This window comes from Mytilus edulis, chromosome 1 (genome assembly GCF_963676685.1).
Source record: "Mytilus edulis chromosome 1, xbMytEdul2.2, whole genome shotgun sequence".
NCBI lineage: Eukaryota > Metazoa > Mollusca > Bivalvia > Mytilida > Mytilidae > Mytilus > Mytilus edulis.
In genome coordinates this window covers 37,361,010-37,381,854 of record NC_092344.1, presented here as the reverse complement: position 1 = coordinate 37,381,854, position 20,845 = coordinate 37,361,010, and the positions used below count along the sequence as shown (strand labels likewise).

General features: G+C 32.0%; 1 protein-coding gene across 1 annotated transcript; it reads right to left on the bottom strand.

Annotated features, from left to right (window-relative positions):
- Positions 1-712: 712 nt before the first annotated feature.
- Positions 713-20,469, bottom strand: LOC139482158 (uncharacterized). The gene is made up of 6 exons (XM_071265860.1): positions 20,335-20,469; positions 18,148-18,261; positions 8,761-8,834; positions 8,237-8,401; positions 5,812-5,914; positions 713-1,062 (listed from the first exon to the last, which is right to left on the bottom strand). Exons 1-4 carry the CDS (start codon positions 20,385-20,387, stop codon positions 8,304-8,306), a joined length of 339 nt encoding a protein of 112 aa, XP_071121961.1. The 5' UTR covers positions 20,388-20,469; the 3' UTR covers positions 713-1,062; positions 5,812-5,914; positions 8,237-8,303.
- Between the last annotated feature and the right edge of the window lie 376 nt (positions 20,470-20,845).

Sequence of the window (20,845 nt, the reverse complement as noted above, 5' to 3'; positions counted from 1 at the left end):
GGTGCGACATGTTTACACCGGACGGACGGACACCGGACATTTGTATACCATAATACGTCCAGTCAAAATTTTGACGGGCGTATAAAAACCAAATGAGTCTATGAGCTACACAAACATATATAATAGAACTCGAATGTTTTCATTGCAAATTTATTAAAAAAGTCCAGACATACAAATATATGTCTCAATTTTATGTCTTTCATTAAACATTTACAATGTTTGTGGCAAGTTTAATTTTGTTTATTTTCTTTTGTTACATTTTCATACATCAGAAGCGGATTTTTCTTGAACTGAATTTTAATGTGCGTATTGTAATGAGTTTACTTTTCTACATTAGCTAGAGGTAAAGGGGAGGGTTGAAATCTCATAAACATGTTTGACCCCGCCGCATTTTTGCGCCTGTCGCAAGTCAGGAGCCCCTTTGTTAGTCTTGTATTATTTTTAATTTTAGTTTCTTGTGTATAATTTGTAGTTTAGTATGGCGTTCATTATCACTGAACTTGTATATATATTTTTTTTATGGGCCAGCTGAAGGACCTTTCCGAATGCGGGAATTTCTCGCAGCATTGAAGATGTATTGGTGACCTTCTGGTGTTGTCTGTTCTATGGTCGGGTTGTTGTCTCTTTGACACATTCCCATTTCGATTCTCAATTTTATTAAACAAACAAAAAATAACAAAATAATAAAACAAAACAATAACAATTCTAAGGATGAAGTGTAAGATGCATTTATTTCATGTTTCCTGTTCCACAATTAACATATAACTAAACTAAAAAATTGTTGAACCCTTTGTCGTTCATATAGTTTACGTTAAAACAGATGTGTATTAACACCCCATTTATAAACGGTTAGTACATTAGATTTTATATATTTCTATTCTAGTTCATTTGGCAGTGAATGTGAGATGTTTCGTCGAATGGTACTCCACCAAATGTCCTACACGAGTTCATATATTCCTTATTTCTTGTTCCGTATTGACCTCTGATACTTATATCTGCAGCTCTTCATTTATAATGCTTAGACTAAGAAGTGGTATGACACACACCAGCAATTTCATTCACCTTCAAATTAATAAGAGTTTATTATTTATTTATGAGCTCAAATATTATTTTAAACCGGAACAATTTAGTCAGACTTGGATGTTGTTTCTATATAATTAAGGACGTAAGTATCTTTAAACCAAAACGTCAAACTTGTTTTTAGACAAAATTTCTTCTCTTTATAAATATTCACTGCATTCGACAAGACATTCACCTTTTTATTTGTGATCTGCCAATCCATATTTTAGAGAGCCATTTTCATGAATGCCAATGGGTTTGGTTAAATTTGACATACAACCTTGACTCGTGAAGCTTTAAAATAAATAAAAGGATGCCGTAATCTCTTCTTTTTTTTAAAATAAAACTAAATCAGTTCTTTCTGAATAGATGCAGATTTGTATACAAAGCACATACAACCGACAGAGAACGTTCTGAAATTTGTATATAAATCATCCATTCTCTCATTTCCGGTTGTTCAACTTAATTTAAAGGCAAACGATACAGTTTGAACCCACGGTGAATTTTTGACGAAACCTTGCATACAATCATTTGTTGACCTAAGCAGTTCAAACAAGCAACAACAAAAAAAAACTTTCATGACGTGCCTTTGGCTTTGGATACACATACCTATTTTGTGTTTTGCTTCAAGAGATACATACTAGCAGATTTTGTTAAAAAAATCTATTTTACACAAGTAAAATTTTAAATTTGTTTTACAATTCCTTGGAGATAGTAAAATTTTATAAATAAAAAGTCAGGAATAGAAAAAAAAGACTTTTTGTGCTGTATATTAATTTAATTTTTAAAAAAATCATCAGGGATTTTTTTTTTTCATTAAAAAATGGTTTATATAATCTTCATACGTAATCTAACCTAATGTCATTTAAAAAAGAGGGGTTCATGAACTCGTTTTCAAGATATATAAGTCGGAATCATTAAAAAAAACAGTCGAAATGCATTTTTACCGCTGTGTCACAGTTTGACGTCGTAAATATAACATTTTTCGTTATGCCCGCGTCACACTGTCCCGATTTTTATATACGATGGACACCCGAATGCGAAAATTGTAAGTTCGTACGAAGTTGGTCCAGATCTCGTTAAAATACCAAAAAGGGACCGAAGCAAGTACGATGAATAACGAAGTCTATACGATGGTGCCGAAATTATATACGATAGCAAAAGATGGACATACGAAGGTTAACCGAAGACGGGTATTTAAGCTTCATATCTCAGCCGAAGCCTACACGATGGATCACGAAGGCTACACGATGGATTACGGCGAAGGCTACACGATGGATTACGATGATGGCGCAATGGCCATACGATGTCTTAAAGACGTCGTGTACAGCTTACGATGCATTTAAATTATATTCCAGTTACTGAATGATTTGGTTGATTTCTAAAAAAACTAGTTTATGTATCAAATATGCATATTCAATTTACCATTTTCTGCATGTGTCATATACAAATATAGTGTCCATATTTGTCCCCAATATGCTACATACGAGGAGATGCCACGCTCGGCATTTCCTTGTTTGAAATGTAAAATGTGTGCACTAGTCTGAATAATCACCCATAATTATGCCCATGTTTACTGATCTATCTTAGTGGTAAGGTAATGGGTTCGTTGATCCCTTTTTATCAAAAAGAGCTCTTTCCAGGAGAATATCATAATAATATAGACAAAAAGAAGAATGTGGGGAAAGCAACAAATGCGGCAAAATATGACATATAGAAAACAAAATGGTTATTGAGTAAACATTCGTGTGTCAACAACTCAGACGATACATAAAAAATCAGAATAATGAAGAAAAAGTTGGTTTCCCTATATACGTGTACCTGCAGTGTTGGTTTACGAGGCGCGTTTATGATTTTTATTATGTTACTTAATATGAAAAATTGACAAAAAATAATATTTTACTTGTAAAAGTAAATCCTGCGCCTATAATAGCTGCTCTTCTTGTTCCATTTGAATTAATAGAAAGAACACTGTCGCCTTTCTTGTTCTCATAGAATCATATGATATGAGCTCCATGTTTTGTGAACGTCTTTCTTAACTGTCGTATTAGACTGACCAGTGCATATCGCGCAAGGCACTTTAAATGTATTTCAGCGCGAAAATTAACTTACATTTAGCTGGATTTATTGCCGTCGTAGTTCCATCTTGTCGCCTTCGTACTTTTATTCGATGGCAACACGACGGGATTACGAGGTCTTTACGAAGTCGTGTTGCCATCGTAAGACCTTCGGGTAGCTTCGTGATTCATTCGTGTAGACATCGTAATGTCAAAACTGCCCGATGGAAACGATGGAAACACGAATGCAATACGATGTTCAAAGATGCATTCCCGGTGACATTACGATGGTGAGGATGGTGATACGAACTCAATACGAACCCTCAACATCGGACGCAACTTCGGGGATTTTTTAACATGTTAAAAAATTTAGAACCCACCCCGAAGTTGTCCCCGAAGGCTAGAAAAAGTGGGCGATGGTTCTACGATGGTTAAAGATGGCACTACGAATAGCCCGATCTGGATACGATCAGTCCCGATTTTGAAAATTTCCATAATCGTGTTGCCATCGGCGTAAAAATCGGGACAGTGTGACACGGGCATTAGCAACGTCATTACCTCTCATGTTACTGTCTCGTATGAACTGAAATATTTGATCAATAAAACAACTCTCCATCCAAGTCACAATTTTTAAAAGTAAATACCATTTTAGTACTAAAGGAAACAAAAGCAGATTTGGTTTGGGGATGTTCCCCTTATGTACGAAATATTGTAACTCTTTAATGTGAACTTTAACTCAATGAATAGCGACACTCATCCAAAACACATTAATCAAACGACATATGGATATCGGTTTAAAAATAGGATAATTTTTTTCCAAAATGGTCACGTTGTCTGAGTCTGAGTGTCTAAGTAAAAAGTTGATGAACCAAGGGTATGTCAAAGAACGTCTCGTCCTTTTTCTAAAAAAAGTTCATCGGAAGGTAGATCTACCAAGACCTTGTTGATAAATATTCCGTATCAACTTCACAAATAATACACGATGGTCTTGATGTATTGATTCTGCGTACTGATGTTGTTTATCATCTTAACAACATGTTTTACAGCTCTTTCATTTGCCTGTGTTCTAATAATAATATTACTTTTACTGTTGAATAGTTTTATGTGATATCCGTTTGACGTGGCTCGGCACTTATACATCTCGTCAATGTGTTTGTATTGTCTTTCATTTTTTGGTGGTTTGTTTTGTATATGCCACTTTTTGTATTTCTTTGGTTCTTATAACGTGACTCTGTACTTTAAAAGATCCCGTCAGTATGATATTGTTCTATTTTATGTCATTATGATATATTCCTATTATGAATTACAAAATACGTTGAACCACAAACGTCAAAATCATTCAATCGCGTAGTAGAATTAACTATTTGTGGATTCTTATAAATTATATATCTAAATTTTGGACTATTTTACATCTCGGGTCTATTTCTGAAATTTATTCTTACATACTTTTGATTTTTTTAATCCTGTATGCTTACATTGCCTATGTTAATTTTAAAATTGTTTGTAGGCACATTGAACGATAAATCTATGTGACGTATAACATTTTCTGACGTCAGACACACAAATCAATGAATGTGTTTGCAGATAGATTTTTTTGTGTTCTGTTAAATTGTTCCTTTTAAAATTGTTATACGATGATGACTGATGTACCGATATTTTGACTATTTTATTTAGTGTGTCTGTTTAGTTAACGCATCAATGTAAATATAACGGAATTTGATGAGACTGTAATCAAAGTGAGAGGGTTGGCGCTATAAAACCAGGTTTAATTCACCCTTTTCTACATTTGAAAATGCCTGTACCAAGTCAGGAATATGACAGTTCTTGTCCATTCGTTTTTGATGCGTTTTGTTATTTGATTTTGCCATGTGATTATGAACTTTCCGAATTGATTTTCCTGTAAGTTCAGTATTTTTGTGACTTTACTTTTTACCTCATCAAGTAATGTGATAACCATATCAATGAATGACAGGACCAGATTAAAAAGTAAGAAATCGTCAAAATTTGAAAAAAATATTATGTAATGTTAAAGACATATAACAAATTAACAAATCACCAGTAATATATAACAAAACCACATCATGTGATAAGAAACAACTGCACTGATAATGTTGACCCACATACACATCAAGTATTGTTAAAACCACATTACCTAATGACACAAGCACATTAAATAATGTTGAAACCATAATAAGTTTTGACAAAACCATATTAAGTAATGACAAAACCATATTAAGTAATGCCAAATCCATTTTAAGTAATGACAAAACCATATCAAGTAATGAGAAAACCATATTAAGTAATGACAAAGTCATATTAAGATTTACCAACACACCTTTATGTAATGGCAAAACCATATTACGTAAGGACAAAATATCATCAAGTAATCATTAAACCACATATCGTAATACCAAAAAACACATAAAACAGCAGTTACGTTCCATAAGAAGCTCTGGTTTTCATTTCCTGAAGATAAAAGATTAAACCAGGTTTTATGGGAAGGACGGATAAAAACTTATTTTATTGGACGGACGGATGGACGGAACACAGATATACGTAAACCAGTATATCAACTTCTATGTAGGGGAAGTGTAATAATCCACAAAAAGACGCATTTGTTTTTTTGTTTTTTTGTTGTTGATATAAAGCTGAATCATTGACGTTTATCGAATATTTTCTTTTGTTTAATACTCACTTTAACATTTCCTCTACTTCCTATGACATACATATATTTCAGCAGATTTAGATGAAGGCAAACAGACCCACCAGGTGACCAATGTCCATTATGACAATCATAGCTACAAATGCCAAAAAAAATCATTTCTGCTTTCTTCTTCAAACTTATACGCATGATTTGAAAAAGTACACAACTATCAAAATAAACATGTAACTGTGATCAAAATTATCCATGTATTATGATTTTGATATGTAAGATTAGAAAAACGTTTGTAATCCTGGTACCTTTGATAACTATTGTAGTACGATGCAATGGAAAAGAAGGGATAATTGTATCACTTCATCACACGAGTTTGACAAAATCAAAAGCAAAGGAACAGCACTTGTATTGCTGTTCTTCATATTTAACATAGGGCAATTTAAATCTAACACCTCACTAGAAGTTTCAACCGGTCTCTAGGTTAGGCTGTCTTTGCTTGATGTCGATAACACTAGTAATGGGCCTTGAAGATCATAGATGAATGGTGATATCAACAAACAATTAGGAGCAACGAAATAGAACATATAAAACAAATTTCGAATAGTTTGACCAACAATGTCATTTACACTAACATTTATTCATCAACGGTACAGATCAACATATGTGTTACATAACATTGCGAGATATAATGTAGGTATATAGCAAAATTTCAAATGGACTACAAATTGTTTTGGTAATTCGCCTAACCTGAGAGGAAAGAGAAATATAACACATTAAGGTGGATATCCAATTGGTATTAAACAAAAGAAATAAACTTCTTGATAACAGAAAGTAAATATATCCAAGTTTGTATATTTAACTTGTTTTCTTTGGCCTTCAATTTAGAAGTTAATGTATAAACTTGTTTATACTCAAAAAGTGAAATTATAGTATGGAACTACGAGATATTAAGAAAAGCCAGTAGAATTAAGTATGTGCAATAAGGGCAACATTCTTATCGCAAAGGGAAAAATCATCATTTACGTTCAGAGAGCTCGAATAAATAAAAAACTTTAAAGATTATTATACAAATAATAATCTCGTTTCATATTCCATTAATTCAACATATCAATTTAAAGGCTAGATGTTGATACAATATCACTACAAATTCACAATCCGTAGTTCTAAATATCAAATAGAATGGGCAAGTACAATGTAACATAAGTTTGTAATGAGTCACCACAGCAGATAACGCGTGTGTTAAGTGTATTTCTTCCTTGTTTTTTTTTTTCTTTGATTTTCCGAAAAAATTTAAAGTGGAATTTGAGAGTAAAACTATTATTTCATGAAAATGAACTAGAAAACGAAAAGTCAATCCATTGTTCACGTACACACATTATTAATTTTGTCAGATACCCTTGACGATACACTTAACCTTAAGCTTTTGAAAATGTATAACTTTTTTTTTATAAATCTAATTTTATGCATGTTGTAAAGGGTTATAAGTCTTCAATCTTTGCAGATTCTTATATAAATTAACTCATCATAGATACTAGGATTAAATTTTGTATTTACGCCAGACGCGCGTTTCGTTTTCAAAAGACTCATCAGTGACGCTCGAATCCATGAAAGGTATGATAGTCAATTATACAACTATCCCTTTATATAGTTGACCTTCAACTTTAAAAAAAAAATCAATACTGTATAGTCAGATATAAGAGTCCTCGTTGTAACTGAAAGTTAGTTCAAAGCCAATTTCAATTGAGTAATGATCCACGTTCTCTTACACATTAAGTATTAATAAGTCGCTTCCAATGGGTTTAGTGTAACAGTCTGAAACACATTACGCAATGCAAAGATATTAGTGAACAGTATGGACAGGATGTAAGATCATGATTACTAATAACTGTACATGTATCGTTATATATATTTGGTTTAATTTAAATTTTTCAAAATATTAATGTAAGTATCGACATTGAAGTACTAGTATTATATTGACATACCAATATGATACTTCCATGGTATCGATAAAAAATACTTTCAAGATTTTACTATGGTGTTTAAATTGACAATGTTTAACAAAAAGATTATTCAAATGAATGGGTTTTCATTGATCGTATTTAATTTTTATTTTATCATACATCCTGTTATTAATCAGAAATATACGGCCACAGTTTTAACAAAATCTGTGTATCTTTTTTGTATCTATCTTTCACAACATAGTCAAATTTATACTTTTAGTATTGCACTGTCGGAAATTTGAACTGACAATCATTCAGAAATAATTTTAACTTGACAAAAGGCCTAAAATGTATAAATGATGCTTATAAGCTAGAAGAAATATTATGGATAAGAGTAAGAAATAAAGACAGAAGGACGGACTATAAATTTGAGATATTTGGAAGAGCGACGAAGAAAAATTAAAAGAATAAAGAATTTACATGCAAGGGATCTTAATCCCCACCAATGAAACCCCGTTACTTACGATGATCTTTTAGCTTTCCATCCATTGCACATGTCAAGGATGTTTTTTTCTGCAAAAGCATTGTCAGTCACTCGAGAAAATGATCAGACGCTAGTGTTATCATCCCTTCTTTATGTAGCTTTAAAGTATTGCAAGCAAGATCTTTAACTTTTCTTCCGCATTTATCTGAATGAAACATATTATTTTATCTGTTTTGTTAGAAATGAATGAAAAAATACATATCTAAGAAATTTAAAAAGACAAAAATAATACGGGATGTACATGATTCTTGTAAAATAACCCCCTCACCCATTTTCTCAAAATTTTGACTAAAAAGACTGATTTGATTGGTCGTAAAATTTGAAAACTGGATTATTCAAAAACTATTTATTGTAACGTTTACACAATTTTTTCACAGAGTTATGTTTGATTATAATATTTTCAAATTTTATTGATATTTTCACTTGTATTACATTTTTTGGAAATAGTTCCAGAACGAGATTTCAACTAGACTGAAACGTCAAAATAATACATCCTTAACTTACTTGGACTCCTTTTCATCTGACTTTGGCACGATTTAAATTTGTAGCAAGTGCGCATGACATATTTGTTGATATAGCTGAAATATGAAATGACATGTATTCAATGTTAACAAAAATTGTGCTAGCTAATGGTTTATGACTGGCAAAACACGAATAAAAAATTATATTCCGATTGTCCTTATTAATCAAGTTGTACTGTATTTATATCTAACAGAATCAATAATAAAACTCATTTAACACAACAAGAATACCTCTAATATAATCATCTAGTTTTTATTTCAAATATACCCTGCAACTAGAGAAAAAAAACGTTCGTATCAAGTTTGTTTTCTTGGAATTTGCTCTACATTAAAAATCAAAATATATTCTATTAGATGCTTATAAGTTCATTTTTCTGCTGCCAACTTCTTATTCTTATATTTTAGATTACTTTCTTATTCTTATTTCAATTAATGCAATTTCACTAGCAGATCTGTATTCTTACCTAAAAGTTGTTAAACAAAGTAATAAGGAAAAATACTGACATAGTCCCCTCACAAGGTATAAACATTACAGGATGAATTGAAGTTATATGGTTAATTAACTAATTAATTCATGTACAACATATAAATCAAGATATAAAAAACTGTTGGTATCGCATCAACTCCAAACTGAATGAGTCCTGGAATGTCGATAGGATAAATGCTTCTTTCTTTACATGCATGCTTGTCATGCCAATCCACACTCACCAAAAAACGTAAAAGTCTAGAGTACGCCAAAATCGAAAATGTTACCCATTCGACCGTAATTTACACTATAAGGTCACAAGATTTTGAACTAATGGATCTTGGGCTGAATTGCTTCAATTTTCTGAATTTTGTAATAATAATCTTATCAAAGAATCTTGGCTAAAAATTTAGTTCGCAACGTATGAACACTTCGTCTACACAAGACTCGTCAGACTAATCTAAATAGTAAGGAGGACAAATCAAATACGACAGTGTAGAGGGCAGTACACATATTGAAGTATGAATAACGTCTGATTTTTCTCAATATTCAGACTTTCAATTCAAAAACAAAAGGACGATGTCATGGCAAAAAGACTAACAATAGTACACAAAACACAACATAGAAAACATTAGGCTGTGTAAAACGGAGATAACAAAAACCGGGGTTATCTCATGTGATCAAGTAGTTTTAAAACTAACATTCGAGAAATATTAATTTCTGTTATAGATAATGATTTAAGATAATTTGATATATTTTGCATTTTAGATGACACTATCATCAACTTGAATAAAACGAATAAATATTTTACCCGCAATTTATATTTGGGGAAAATTATGGGAGTGTCTAAGTACTTACAAATTTTTCGTCTATTATAAAAAAAAATCTTTTTTCAATAAAACTCAAACAATCCTTTTTTATTCATCAATTATGACTAATTTATTTTTTTAATTCACATTGCTTTTTTCTACTTTATTCCTTACGTCATTAAATGTTATTTAACTTCATTATTATAGGAGAAACACACGCAAACCTCAATTTATTAAAATTATTTTTCAATAATTCAATAATTACACAATAAACATTAAACAAGAAAAAGAAACTGGTTCACTGTATAAAGAGAGCACTCATATTGTCATGCAGATATGAAAAAACGAATAGTTTTTTCTCAGAATGATATCACGGATTCTTTCATAATCAGAGTTTAGATAAAAGTCATAAAGAAAGTTTTTAATGAAAAGTAATAAAGAAGGTTTTATATAATAAGTGATAAACGTATACCAGGTTTGAAGAAATACATCTAGTGTGAATTATACGTAACAAACAAATTATAAACAAAACGGGTTGTTGCATTACGAAAGTGAAAGAAGAAATATGGTTAATTGATTCAACACAGTAAGCATCTTTTTAAACGGAAAAGTATTAAATGAAAAGGTAAGAATTGAAAAGGGAGATTAGTAATATTCAGGTTTTCCAACAGCAAATTTGTTTTTTCTACTTTATTCCTTACGTCATTAAATGTTATATAACTTCATTATTGTTGGAGAAACACACACAAACCTCAAATAATAAGACAAGAACATGCATTCGGGTTAATGATTTGTCACATATTATTTTAGTAGTAGTATCAGATTGCACATGGTAAGAGAACTTCTTATTTCATTAATATTTACCTGCAATTTATTTGCTTTATGTTGGTTAAACCTAATCTGAGTCAATCCCATGTTTCAGCATTTCTCCTATACCCACATGGATTTCTTACTTTTAAAAATAACCGGGAGAAAAGTCTCAGATTTGGTTGGTAAATAAACTCATCATAGATGCCAGGACTAGATTTAGTATATACGCCAGACGCGCGTTTCGTCTACAAAAGACTCATCAGTGACGCTCGAATCCAAAAAAATAAAAATGCCAAATAAAGTACGAAGTTGAATAGCATTTAGGACCAAAATTCCTTAACGTTTTGCCAAATACAGCTAAGTAATCTATGCCTGTGGAGGAGTCTTAGGAAATGAATTAATAATGCCCATTTTTGTACAAATGTTAATTAAAAAAATGCATTCTTTCTCTTGTTTTAATATTATTTAGAACTTTTAAAGGAAATGACAGCAACCATTACAAATATTACTTTAAGGTTTTAGGTGTTTAATCTGTTCTGACATTTGACAATTGATAGAAAATGTATAGTAAATTGAACCCAATTAGTTGATAAACGTACGATGAATTGTAATGCAATTTTGACGTTTTTATGGGGACAAATTAGTTTTTAATCTTGTATATTTGTTTTTCATTTACAATAAAAACAAACATAATAAAATACCACAGCTCTTTATTCCAATATGTACAATGTTGAAATGTTCTCAACATTTATACAATTTGATATGAATAAAATTAAAATGAAAACATGGAATGTGTCAAAGACACAACATTCTTTGGCAAAGATCAATAAACAAGCGAAGGCTATAATTAACTACACATAATTTCGATTAATTTCCTTGTGACCTTTTCTGTACATTAGAGTCATATAATACATATATTTGTGGCTACCCATATATAGATAAAAGTTCTATATTAAATTTACTTCCTTTTATTTTTGTCATTGTAATTTTCTTTCCTGTATTTTTATTTCCAGCGTCCCATATCATTTACTGGATTTTGAAATGATGCAGTAGCAAGAATAAACCTGGAATGTTTGAGTTTTTTAATGAAAATGTAAGAGTAACTGGTTTTGAATATGTCTACGATTCGTGCGTAAAACTGATATGCCTTTAGCAAATGTTTAGTATTGTTTAATATTTGAATATCTCAATAGGACAAATATACCCAATTAAATTTAATAATGATCTTGTTTGGACGAGGCGCGTTTTTGACGTAATGAATTTTAAACCTGATGCCTTTTCTTATCTATTATTCATCTGTTCCTATGCCTAATACGTTCTGCTATTTATTTGTATTGTAGTCCTGTTTTATTATGTTGTCATTTTAATGTTATATTAAACAATGCCATCAAAGTGCGAGTTTTGGCATGCCACAAAACCAGGTTCAACCCATCATTTTTTTTCTTTAAAAATGTCCTGTACCAAGTCAGGAAAATGGCCATTGTTATATCATAGTTCGTTTCTGTGTGTGTAACATTTTTACGTTGTGTTTTCGTTGTGTCGTTTGTTTTCTCCTATTTTTGAGTGTGAATTCACACTACTATAAGACGTGTCACGGTACTTTTAACACGTTCTCATCTAAAATTAGAAATTCTCATTAACGGTAATTTGTCATAATTCGTACTCAAATAGGTCGAATTATTGCTCATAAGACAAACTTATGCAAAAAGAGAAAAATAAAGGAAAAAACACATTTTTATTTTATCGAGCACTTGGAAATCGTGAATCTGGCATATTAACACCTGGTGTATGCTGAACTGAATTGTAATAAATTAACTTGCATTTCTCAGGCCTGTATGCTAGCATACGTACCTGGTGTATGCTAATGTCTACATTTAATTAATACATTGTATTTCTCAGGTATGTATGCTAGCATACGCACCTGGTGTATGCAGAACAGCAAATATTGAATCAGATGTTGTATTTCACAGGTCTGTATGATAGCATACGAACCTGGGTGTTTAAAAAAATCCTTTACGTCAGTATAGTTGTGGTTTTACTTTATTGCCGATTTCAAGTTTGTTTTTTTTAAACTAGGCTACCACTGACCTTTTTATTTTCTCCCGTTGGTAAACAGAAAAGCGCCGGTTAATTTGCAAGGCAAACCGGTAAAGCGTTCACTGTTGTAAATCTATAAATGAAAACCAATTCTTAAGTTCCATGACTATGATCGATTTATTGACCTAGCAGTTATCTGTTTTGTTTGCAAATTAAAATTTCGAAGTTGTTGACAAAAATTTATATGACGTCAGGGACCTTCTGACGTGAGGCGGAGGGATTTGGACGGATAGCCTTGACTTACACAAGTTACTTAGCAGTACTGATGTTAGAATAATAGCAATTGATTACAAAACAACCGGTTTTGTTTATACTTGGTATTGGTAATTATTAAAAAGTCAAAGAAAAAGGACTATTTATCTGCGGAGTCACGCACTCCATCTAGATGACGTCATTTATAAATGTAAACAATTTGAATGATCAATGAAGGAGTTACCCTCACGGAGAAGAAAATGGACAAAAATACGCTCTATTATCTTGATTTGAATAAACCAGAAGCAAAACAGAATGTCGGATATATTTATGGTAAGTAAACCTAGCTGTTTTTGTACATTTTTCACGATTTCATTTAACCGTTGTGGTTATTTTTATACATTATTATTTCTTATTTTTCATGTTGGGTCCCATAGGCGGATACAAAAGGTACCTGTCCCCCTTTTGTGGGAAAAATTTGGTTGATTATATAGGAATTACTGAACCTTGGCTGGAACCCCCTCCCCCTTTATGAAAATATATTAATCCGCCACTAGACTGTTTAAATCAATACTGTAACAGGGTAATTTATGAAGATCTTTTTTAAGATATTTCAGATACTTTATTTCACTAATACATAGGCGTAGCAGGCCCATAAGTAATGGTACGTTTTTTGGCAAATTCAAGGCCGTAACTAGGCATCTTATTTCAGTGAGGCAAAAAAATTGAGCCGAGAGAAGCGAGGCGAATTTTTTTTTTGGAGGGTATGAAATGAATGGTGCAAAATCCTGCAAATATTTTAGACATAGGGACACGGAAGTGTTCCGCCAGCGTCTTACGGCAGATGGTATGGGGGCCACTCAAGGCCCCCAGAAGCTCTGGGGTTCATAGCGTTAAAATCCTGCATTCTGCGCGTTTCCTTGCACTAAAGATCGTTTCTGAAAAGCAGCATTTTTTACTCGACAATTTGAAAAAAATTAAGTATATTAATGTCTGTGTCTTGCAGGTTTTGTAGTTTGTTTCCATTTTTGTGTCATTTACAAAGCATGCAATTATTGCGCAAAATTCATTATAAGAAAAAAAAAAGGCCAGAGGTTCCTTGCTACAAGTTAGGACAGGCGCAAAATTGCTGTAATGTAAACTTTTAAGACAACTACTTCGTCAGTAGGGTGTCGTCTTGGCCTTGTAAGTTATTTTTTTTTTGAAAATCATGCAGCGACTGTCAAGATGAAGTACTTAAATAAATCACTGACTATGTTCTTGCAATAATTTGCATCTTGTCTATTTGTCAAGAGTGTTCAAATTGGAAAAATGAATGTTACTAAGGAAATGACATATTTCATTGATCTTCAATCAATCACATGCATGGCGACAATTTGTTTTTCAAGGGAACGAGTTCAATTCAACCACTATAAAGAACCCTTAGTTCATATAAACTTTAAAATCAGTAATTGTGATATAAATGTAACGCTAAACGGGTCTTTGTTCTGTGTATTTTGGACAGTCATTATTTTGGATATATGTATCTGGGATCTAATCCTTCTTGCCCGTTTACATAAGGAAATAGCTATTAAATATTTCACCAAATATATATATATATAGACACACTACCGTCTATATACTAGTAACGAAGTCTGTTTAATGTTCACATGTTTAATCACATGTACATGTATATACGATATATTTAACAGGTTCACAGCCCAGGTTCACAGTTATAAATTCCAATACAAAACGTTACTTAGTTCCAACTCTATAAAACAACATGTTACTTCATTATAATCTATATCGCAACTTAATTGATACTTCAAGCTACTACACCAATATAAGTGATCAATGCAAAAAGTTTCTTACAAAATCGTGCTATGAACCACTGTCCTTAAATTACAATAAACCTTGCTTTGATAAACGTCCAAATGTTATTACAATTCTACTGTGCAACTAATGTACCGTACATGCAAACTGTCACATTTAATAATCAAGATGAAAGATCATTCAACAAATTAAGTATAATTGACCATCAAATCTTTGATGTAGTTGACCACGCCACATCAATGTTAAATTTGTGAAGTGTAAAATATTTACTCGCATATGTATATAATATGTAGTTTCCATTTCTCGTTTCAGCATTTTTCAAACATTGGCTATACCTTTCATGTAACTATTTATGTGTTGCTTATGAATTTAATTGTAACACTTCTTAGTGACTGGATAGGTTAAACCAATGCCTTCCTAGAAAACTATGACACCAATGAACAACACCAGTCTTTTTGCTGTTCCTGCTAATAATGTATGCATGGCTTCACTTGAAAAGGCATCAATTCTTTGGCTTTCCTAGTTGAAGGATTTGTTTTTACAACTCCAGTGTATACACAATTGTTACCATAGTATATAGTTGGTTGACCGTTATGGAATAACCGTTTCACAGATGATATCGGATATATGTTTCTCACGTCATAACTACAATGCCCTTCTCTTTTCATGAATTTGACTTACTGTATAAAGCTAGTTATCGGGTTTGTAAAAACATGAGCAACCCGACGGTGCCACTGTTGGACATTTGGAGCAGTATCTGCGTACCCTTCTGGAGCACATGAGATCATCCCCAGTTTTTGGTTAGGGTTCGTGTTGCTCAGACTGTGTTTGTTTTCTATGCTGTTTCTTGTGTACTTTAATTTGTATATTTCATGTCATGGTGTTGTCAGTTTATTTTCGATTTATGAGTTTGACTGTTCCTCTGGTATCTTTCGCCCCTCTTGAAGTCTATAACTTAGAGAATGATGAAAAATGATAGTTTTGCAATTCAAAATATGAATACAATATAAGGCTGGTTAGAATGCAAACCATTCAGCTTGCGTAATATCTAATAAGTGCCACCAAATATGCAGACATTTAAGACTGGGGCAAACCATACACAATAACACAAGCTTACTGAACACCAGCTTGGTTTGACAATACTAGAATGTATGTAAAACTGCAATTCAATAAAACATAGATTGGTATACAAGCAACCAATAAAAGCTTGTATGTATCCATGCAAGAAAAATAAGCTTTCACCGTACACCAGTGTTGTATGCAAGAATACCGTGAACTGAAAATGTCAAACACATATGCAAACTTTTATGTTCCAATGTGTATAGGATTATATGTTGGTATGCCGACAATCAAATCCATAAACTCCATTGTTTTACAAGAGTTTATTGAAAAGCGGGTTAGTATACGGGAATAAACCCCTGAGTGTTGCAGTTAAGAATTAAGAGCTTTCTTTCAAATTCAAATGAAGTTGAAGGCTATACATAAGTAATTCCTTACATCCATGTAATTCGACCTTTTCATTTCACAATCGCACACATCTCCTTATTTTCTAAGGGAGGTATGCAAACATAATTAAATAAGAAATGTTACTACTCAGTAAATACTTAGCATTCAGGCATACAGACTTGCCAATACAAACATGAATCCAGAATAAAATTTTAGAATCCATGCAGGCATACAAGTACCTAGCAGAAAAAAAACACAAAAATAAATTGGTTTACATATCCCAGGTTCGTATACAGGCATACAGACCTTAACTATGCCAAAATAAATATATTAAAGGTTCTAAATACACAAGATTTGTATGCAGGAATACAGACCTGACAAATACTTATATACGCAGAAAGTTAGAGTTCAACATACACCAGGTCGGTATGCTAGCATACAGACCTGACAAATACTTGGATGTGCTTAGAGTGAGAGTTTTGCATTAAGCAGGTCGGTATGCTAGCATACCGACCTGAAAAATGCTAGTATATGCATAGAGTGAAAGTTTAGCATTAACCAGGTCGGTATGCTAGCAAACATACCTGAAAAATACTAGTATATGGATAGAGTGAGAGTTTAACATACACCAGGTCGGTATGCTAGCATACAGACCTGACAAATACTAGTATATATGCATAGAGTGAGAGTTTAACATACACCAGGTCGGTATGCTAGCATACAGACCTGACAAATACTAGGATGTTCATAGAGTGAGAGTTTAGCATTAACCAGGTCGGTATGCTAGCATACAGACATGAAAAATGCTGGTATATGCATAGAGTGAGAGTTTGGCATTAACCAGGTTGGTATGCTAGCATACAGACCTGAAAAATACGTTTATATGCATAGAGTGAGAGTTTAGCATTAACCAGGTCGGTATGCTGGCATACAGACCTGACAAATTCTAGTATACACATACAGTGAGGTTTTAGCATACACCCGAGTTGTATGCAGGCATACAGACCTGACGAATACAAGTAAGAGAAAAAAGACTTAATTTAGCATACTTTTTATTGAAACATCTGAAATAAAGATGGGTAAATGCTACGTTATGTATATATTTCTAAAATGACATAAAAGTATAACAAAAATGCAGAATGAGTATCTTTTTAAGGTTTATTTACTTGAACTATTTCCTTGGTGTTAAAATAGTTCATTCTAGCATCCTATGAAAAAGGTTTATGATAAAATGATGAAATTTTGGTTCGCATTTACAAAGAAAGATCACAAATCTTGCCAAAAGATGACAAACAAATATTGTTAATGCTATACAGTGAGTTTTTAACGCGAAATATATCAATAATCCCAAATGTTGTAGCCTTTTCACACAAAAATAAGTTAAGTGGCATATGAGAATTTCTAATTTTAGATGAGAACGTGTTTTTTCTATCCCAAATTCATGTATTTGCTTTTGATGTTATATTGGTTATTATCATCGGATGTTGTTTAATGCTTAGTTCGTTGCTGTGTGTGTTACATTTTAATGTTGTGTCGTTGTTCTCCCCTAATATTTAATGTGTTTCCCTCAGTTTTAGTTTGTTACCCCGATTTTGTTTTTTGTCCATAGATTTATGAGTTTTGAACAGTGGTATACTACTGTTGCCTTTATTTTTGGTATATATTTTGTATTTGCCGTATTGAATTTCTAAGTATATAGATTTGAAGAATTAAAATGCATGTTGTACTTCATACTTACGTCACATGTCCCTGACATCTGTTTCGCCAAAGCCAACTACATGGACGATATTGTATTATTCTCTGTTTGTGTGGTCTGTAACAGGTATAACTAACCCTCGTACATCGTCCTTCACTAAAATAAGGAATATGAGAATAATGTTGCTCACATTGTTGTCGACATTAAACAAATAGATAAAGTGAAGCAGGTTTTGGTGTCGTCTATTTGCGCAAATAGAATCCATATAATATCAGGACTAATGAACAAATAGTATCGTCAAATTGAAAGGATTTTGAAAAGTATTCTCTTCCCAAATTTTTATGGGGGATAGATGCAAAATTTTTATATTTGATGTATATTTCCTATCAACACCCGAATAGTTTCGGAACGTGCAACGCTGTTGTAAGAGATCAATTATTCTGGAACGATATAGGCCTCCACTATATATATTAGTGTTGGGATTGCGACTAGCTCATGAACAAAAACACATCTTTACATAGGAAAATATGTCGTCAAATTGTTTCCAAACTATACATTTTGTTATAAAAACATATGCACCATTTTGTTTTAATTTGAGGTTTCATATGACTTTAATTAAAAATATTTAACCTTGTAAATATTGATTTTTACATGCAGCGTAAAGATGACGTTGAATACAAAAACTACTTTTTATGCAATAATTTTTTTTCACTTATAAAAAAAAAAAACAAGTTTTTTCATTAATGTTTATAGTAATTGTTTCAACTGTCGAACTGTGAAAGGTTAGGGGATTGAGCACCTGTAAAACTTTTAACCCCTATATGCCTGTTCAAGCCTATGGAGAGTTACTCAAGTTGTTCGTGTGCACAACACTCCAGAGAGTTAGAAAATATATTTAGTGAGCCAATATTTCACATGTTTCAATATATTATGCATTTAAAAAAAAAATCATAGTGAAGTTTTGTAAAAAATCATGTTGAAGATTAGTTAAAAAATAATCGATCGATCTTTCTTTTAATCTTTTTATCTGCAATATTCATGCAAGTGTGATCTCAATTTTAGTATTATTATTATAATTATTATTATTAAAATAAATTACGCAACAATTTCAACATTTTATCGTAAAAGATGTTTCATTTTTTGGAGAAAAAAAATAAATGGCAAAATGTAATATAATCTGAATATGTAGACACGCAAGAATATCATCATATGTAACAGCTGACAACATCTGGATGAAGTTGCACATTTAATATCGAAATCTGGTTCAGTAAAATTGGCAAGGCTTATGTTTCTCAATATATAACATTTTAACTTATTAATTTGTGTTAACGCTGAATGTTACTTTATATAAAATTTATACGAAAGATCGTCATTGACATATATTCAAGCAGAACTCCAATTTTGAATAAAAAATATTTCCAACGGACATGAATACTAACATTTACTCATATAATATTATCATACTGGGCTTTTTGATGTATGAAATCATTCTCATTCAGCCAAAAGGGTGTACATCTCTTTCAACTAAAATTGCTGATTTCACAATAGTACATTAGTTGCAGGTGTGATAGTTTAGTTTATTTACTCAGGGCACGACGAAGAACATATAAAAAAAATGATAAACATGGTGACCCGAGCTGAACGAATGGTCAAGAAGATGGCTCTTTTAATTATTATGAGACAGATTTTTGAATATGCATCTGAGGTGTGGGATAATTGTGGGATAAGATATGCTTATATGCTTATAAAATTGAAATTCTGCAGCTTGAAACTGCTAGATAAAGAAAGGCAACAGAACTATACCGGTGTTCAAAAGTCTTAAATCGATTTCCGGGTTACAGACTAGACCTGAGGAAAACAATTCACTATAAGAGGAAAACTAAAATAGTTACTGATTTGCCTATATTTACCAATAACTTTGAAAATCTGTATGCGGAAGTTGGGTGGGAAACTTTAGCTCACAGAAGTAAAAGACGAAAATAACAAATGTTGTGTTACTTTGATACAAATGGCATGGCTCTTTACATCACGTCATTGTTTTATTATTCTATGATAATTTTTGTATTCTTGTCTTTTACTTGTATGGCAGTCGCATAAAGTCCATTATATTGACAACGATGTGTAAAGTTGAAAAGGAAGAATAAAGAGTAAAAAAATAAAAAAAATAATTGAGGGTTATCCATTTTAGTGGTTTAATAAATGTAAGAAAAGTATACGAAAACAACTCACCTGTATAAAACCAATATCAAACCAATAAAAACAAGCTCTAAAATGAACCGCATGTCTTCCAACCGAATTGCAAGAATAACATTCGTTGCAGTATTGACTATATTGATGTAAGCAGATTACATGTTCATGTATCACATATTCAGTTGGTTGATATAGTTGCATGAATATGCATTATTTGACTAAAATAACTTTTGGAAAAGTGGTAACGTGCGCATAGAATCCATTGAATACTGTCTACATGTATCATTGGAGGATACAAAATATACATCCGTTAAATTTTGATTTTTATCATCAAGTGATGTCTTAGATTTAAAATTTAATTACAAATAAATAGAATGTAAATATATACGCACATTCTATAGCATGCGGTAAGGGGTTTGTGTATTGTTGAAGGCCGTACGGTAACTTATAGTTGTTAATGTATGTGTCATGTTGGTCTCTTATGAAGAGTTGGTTCATTGGCAATCATACCACATCGCCGTTTTTTTGTATTTTTATTTATAATGGATAG

Coding starts and splice junctions, on each gene's coding strand:
- LOC139482158 (XM_071265860.1), bottom strand. CDS start 20,387: ATGCGGTTCATTTTAGAGCTTGTTTTTATTGGTTTGATATTGGTTTTA. Junction 18,262..20,334: donor TTGATATTGGTTTTATACAG/GTGAGTTGTTTT, acceptor TCCTTATTTTAG/TGAAGGACGATGTACGAGGG. Junction 8,835..18,147: donor AGATGTCAGGGACATGTGAC/GTAAGTATGAAG, acceptor TTCATATTTCAG/CTATATCAACAAATATGTCA.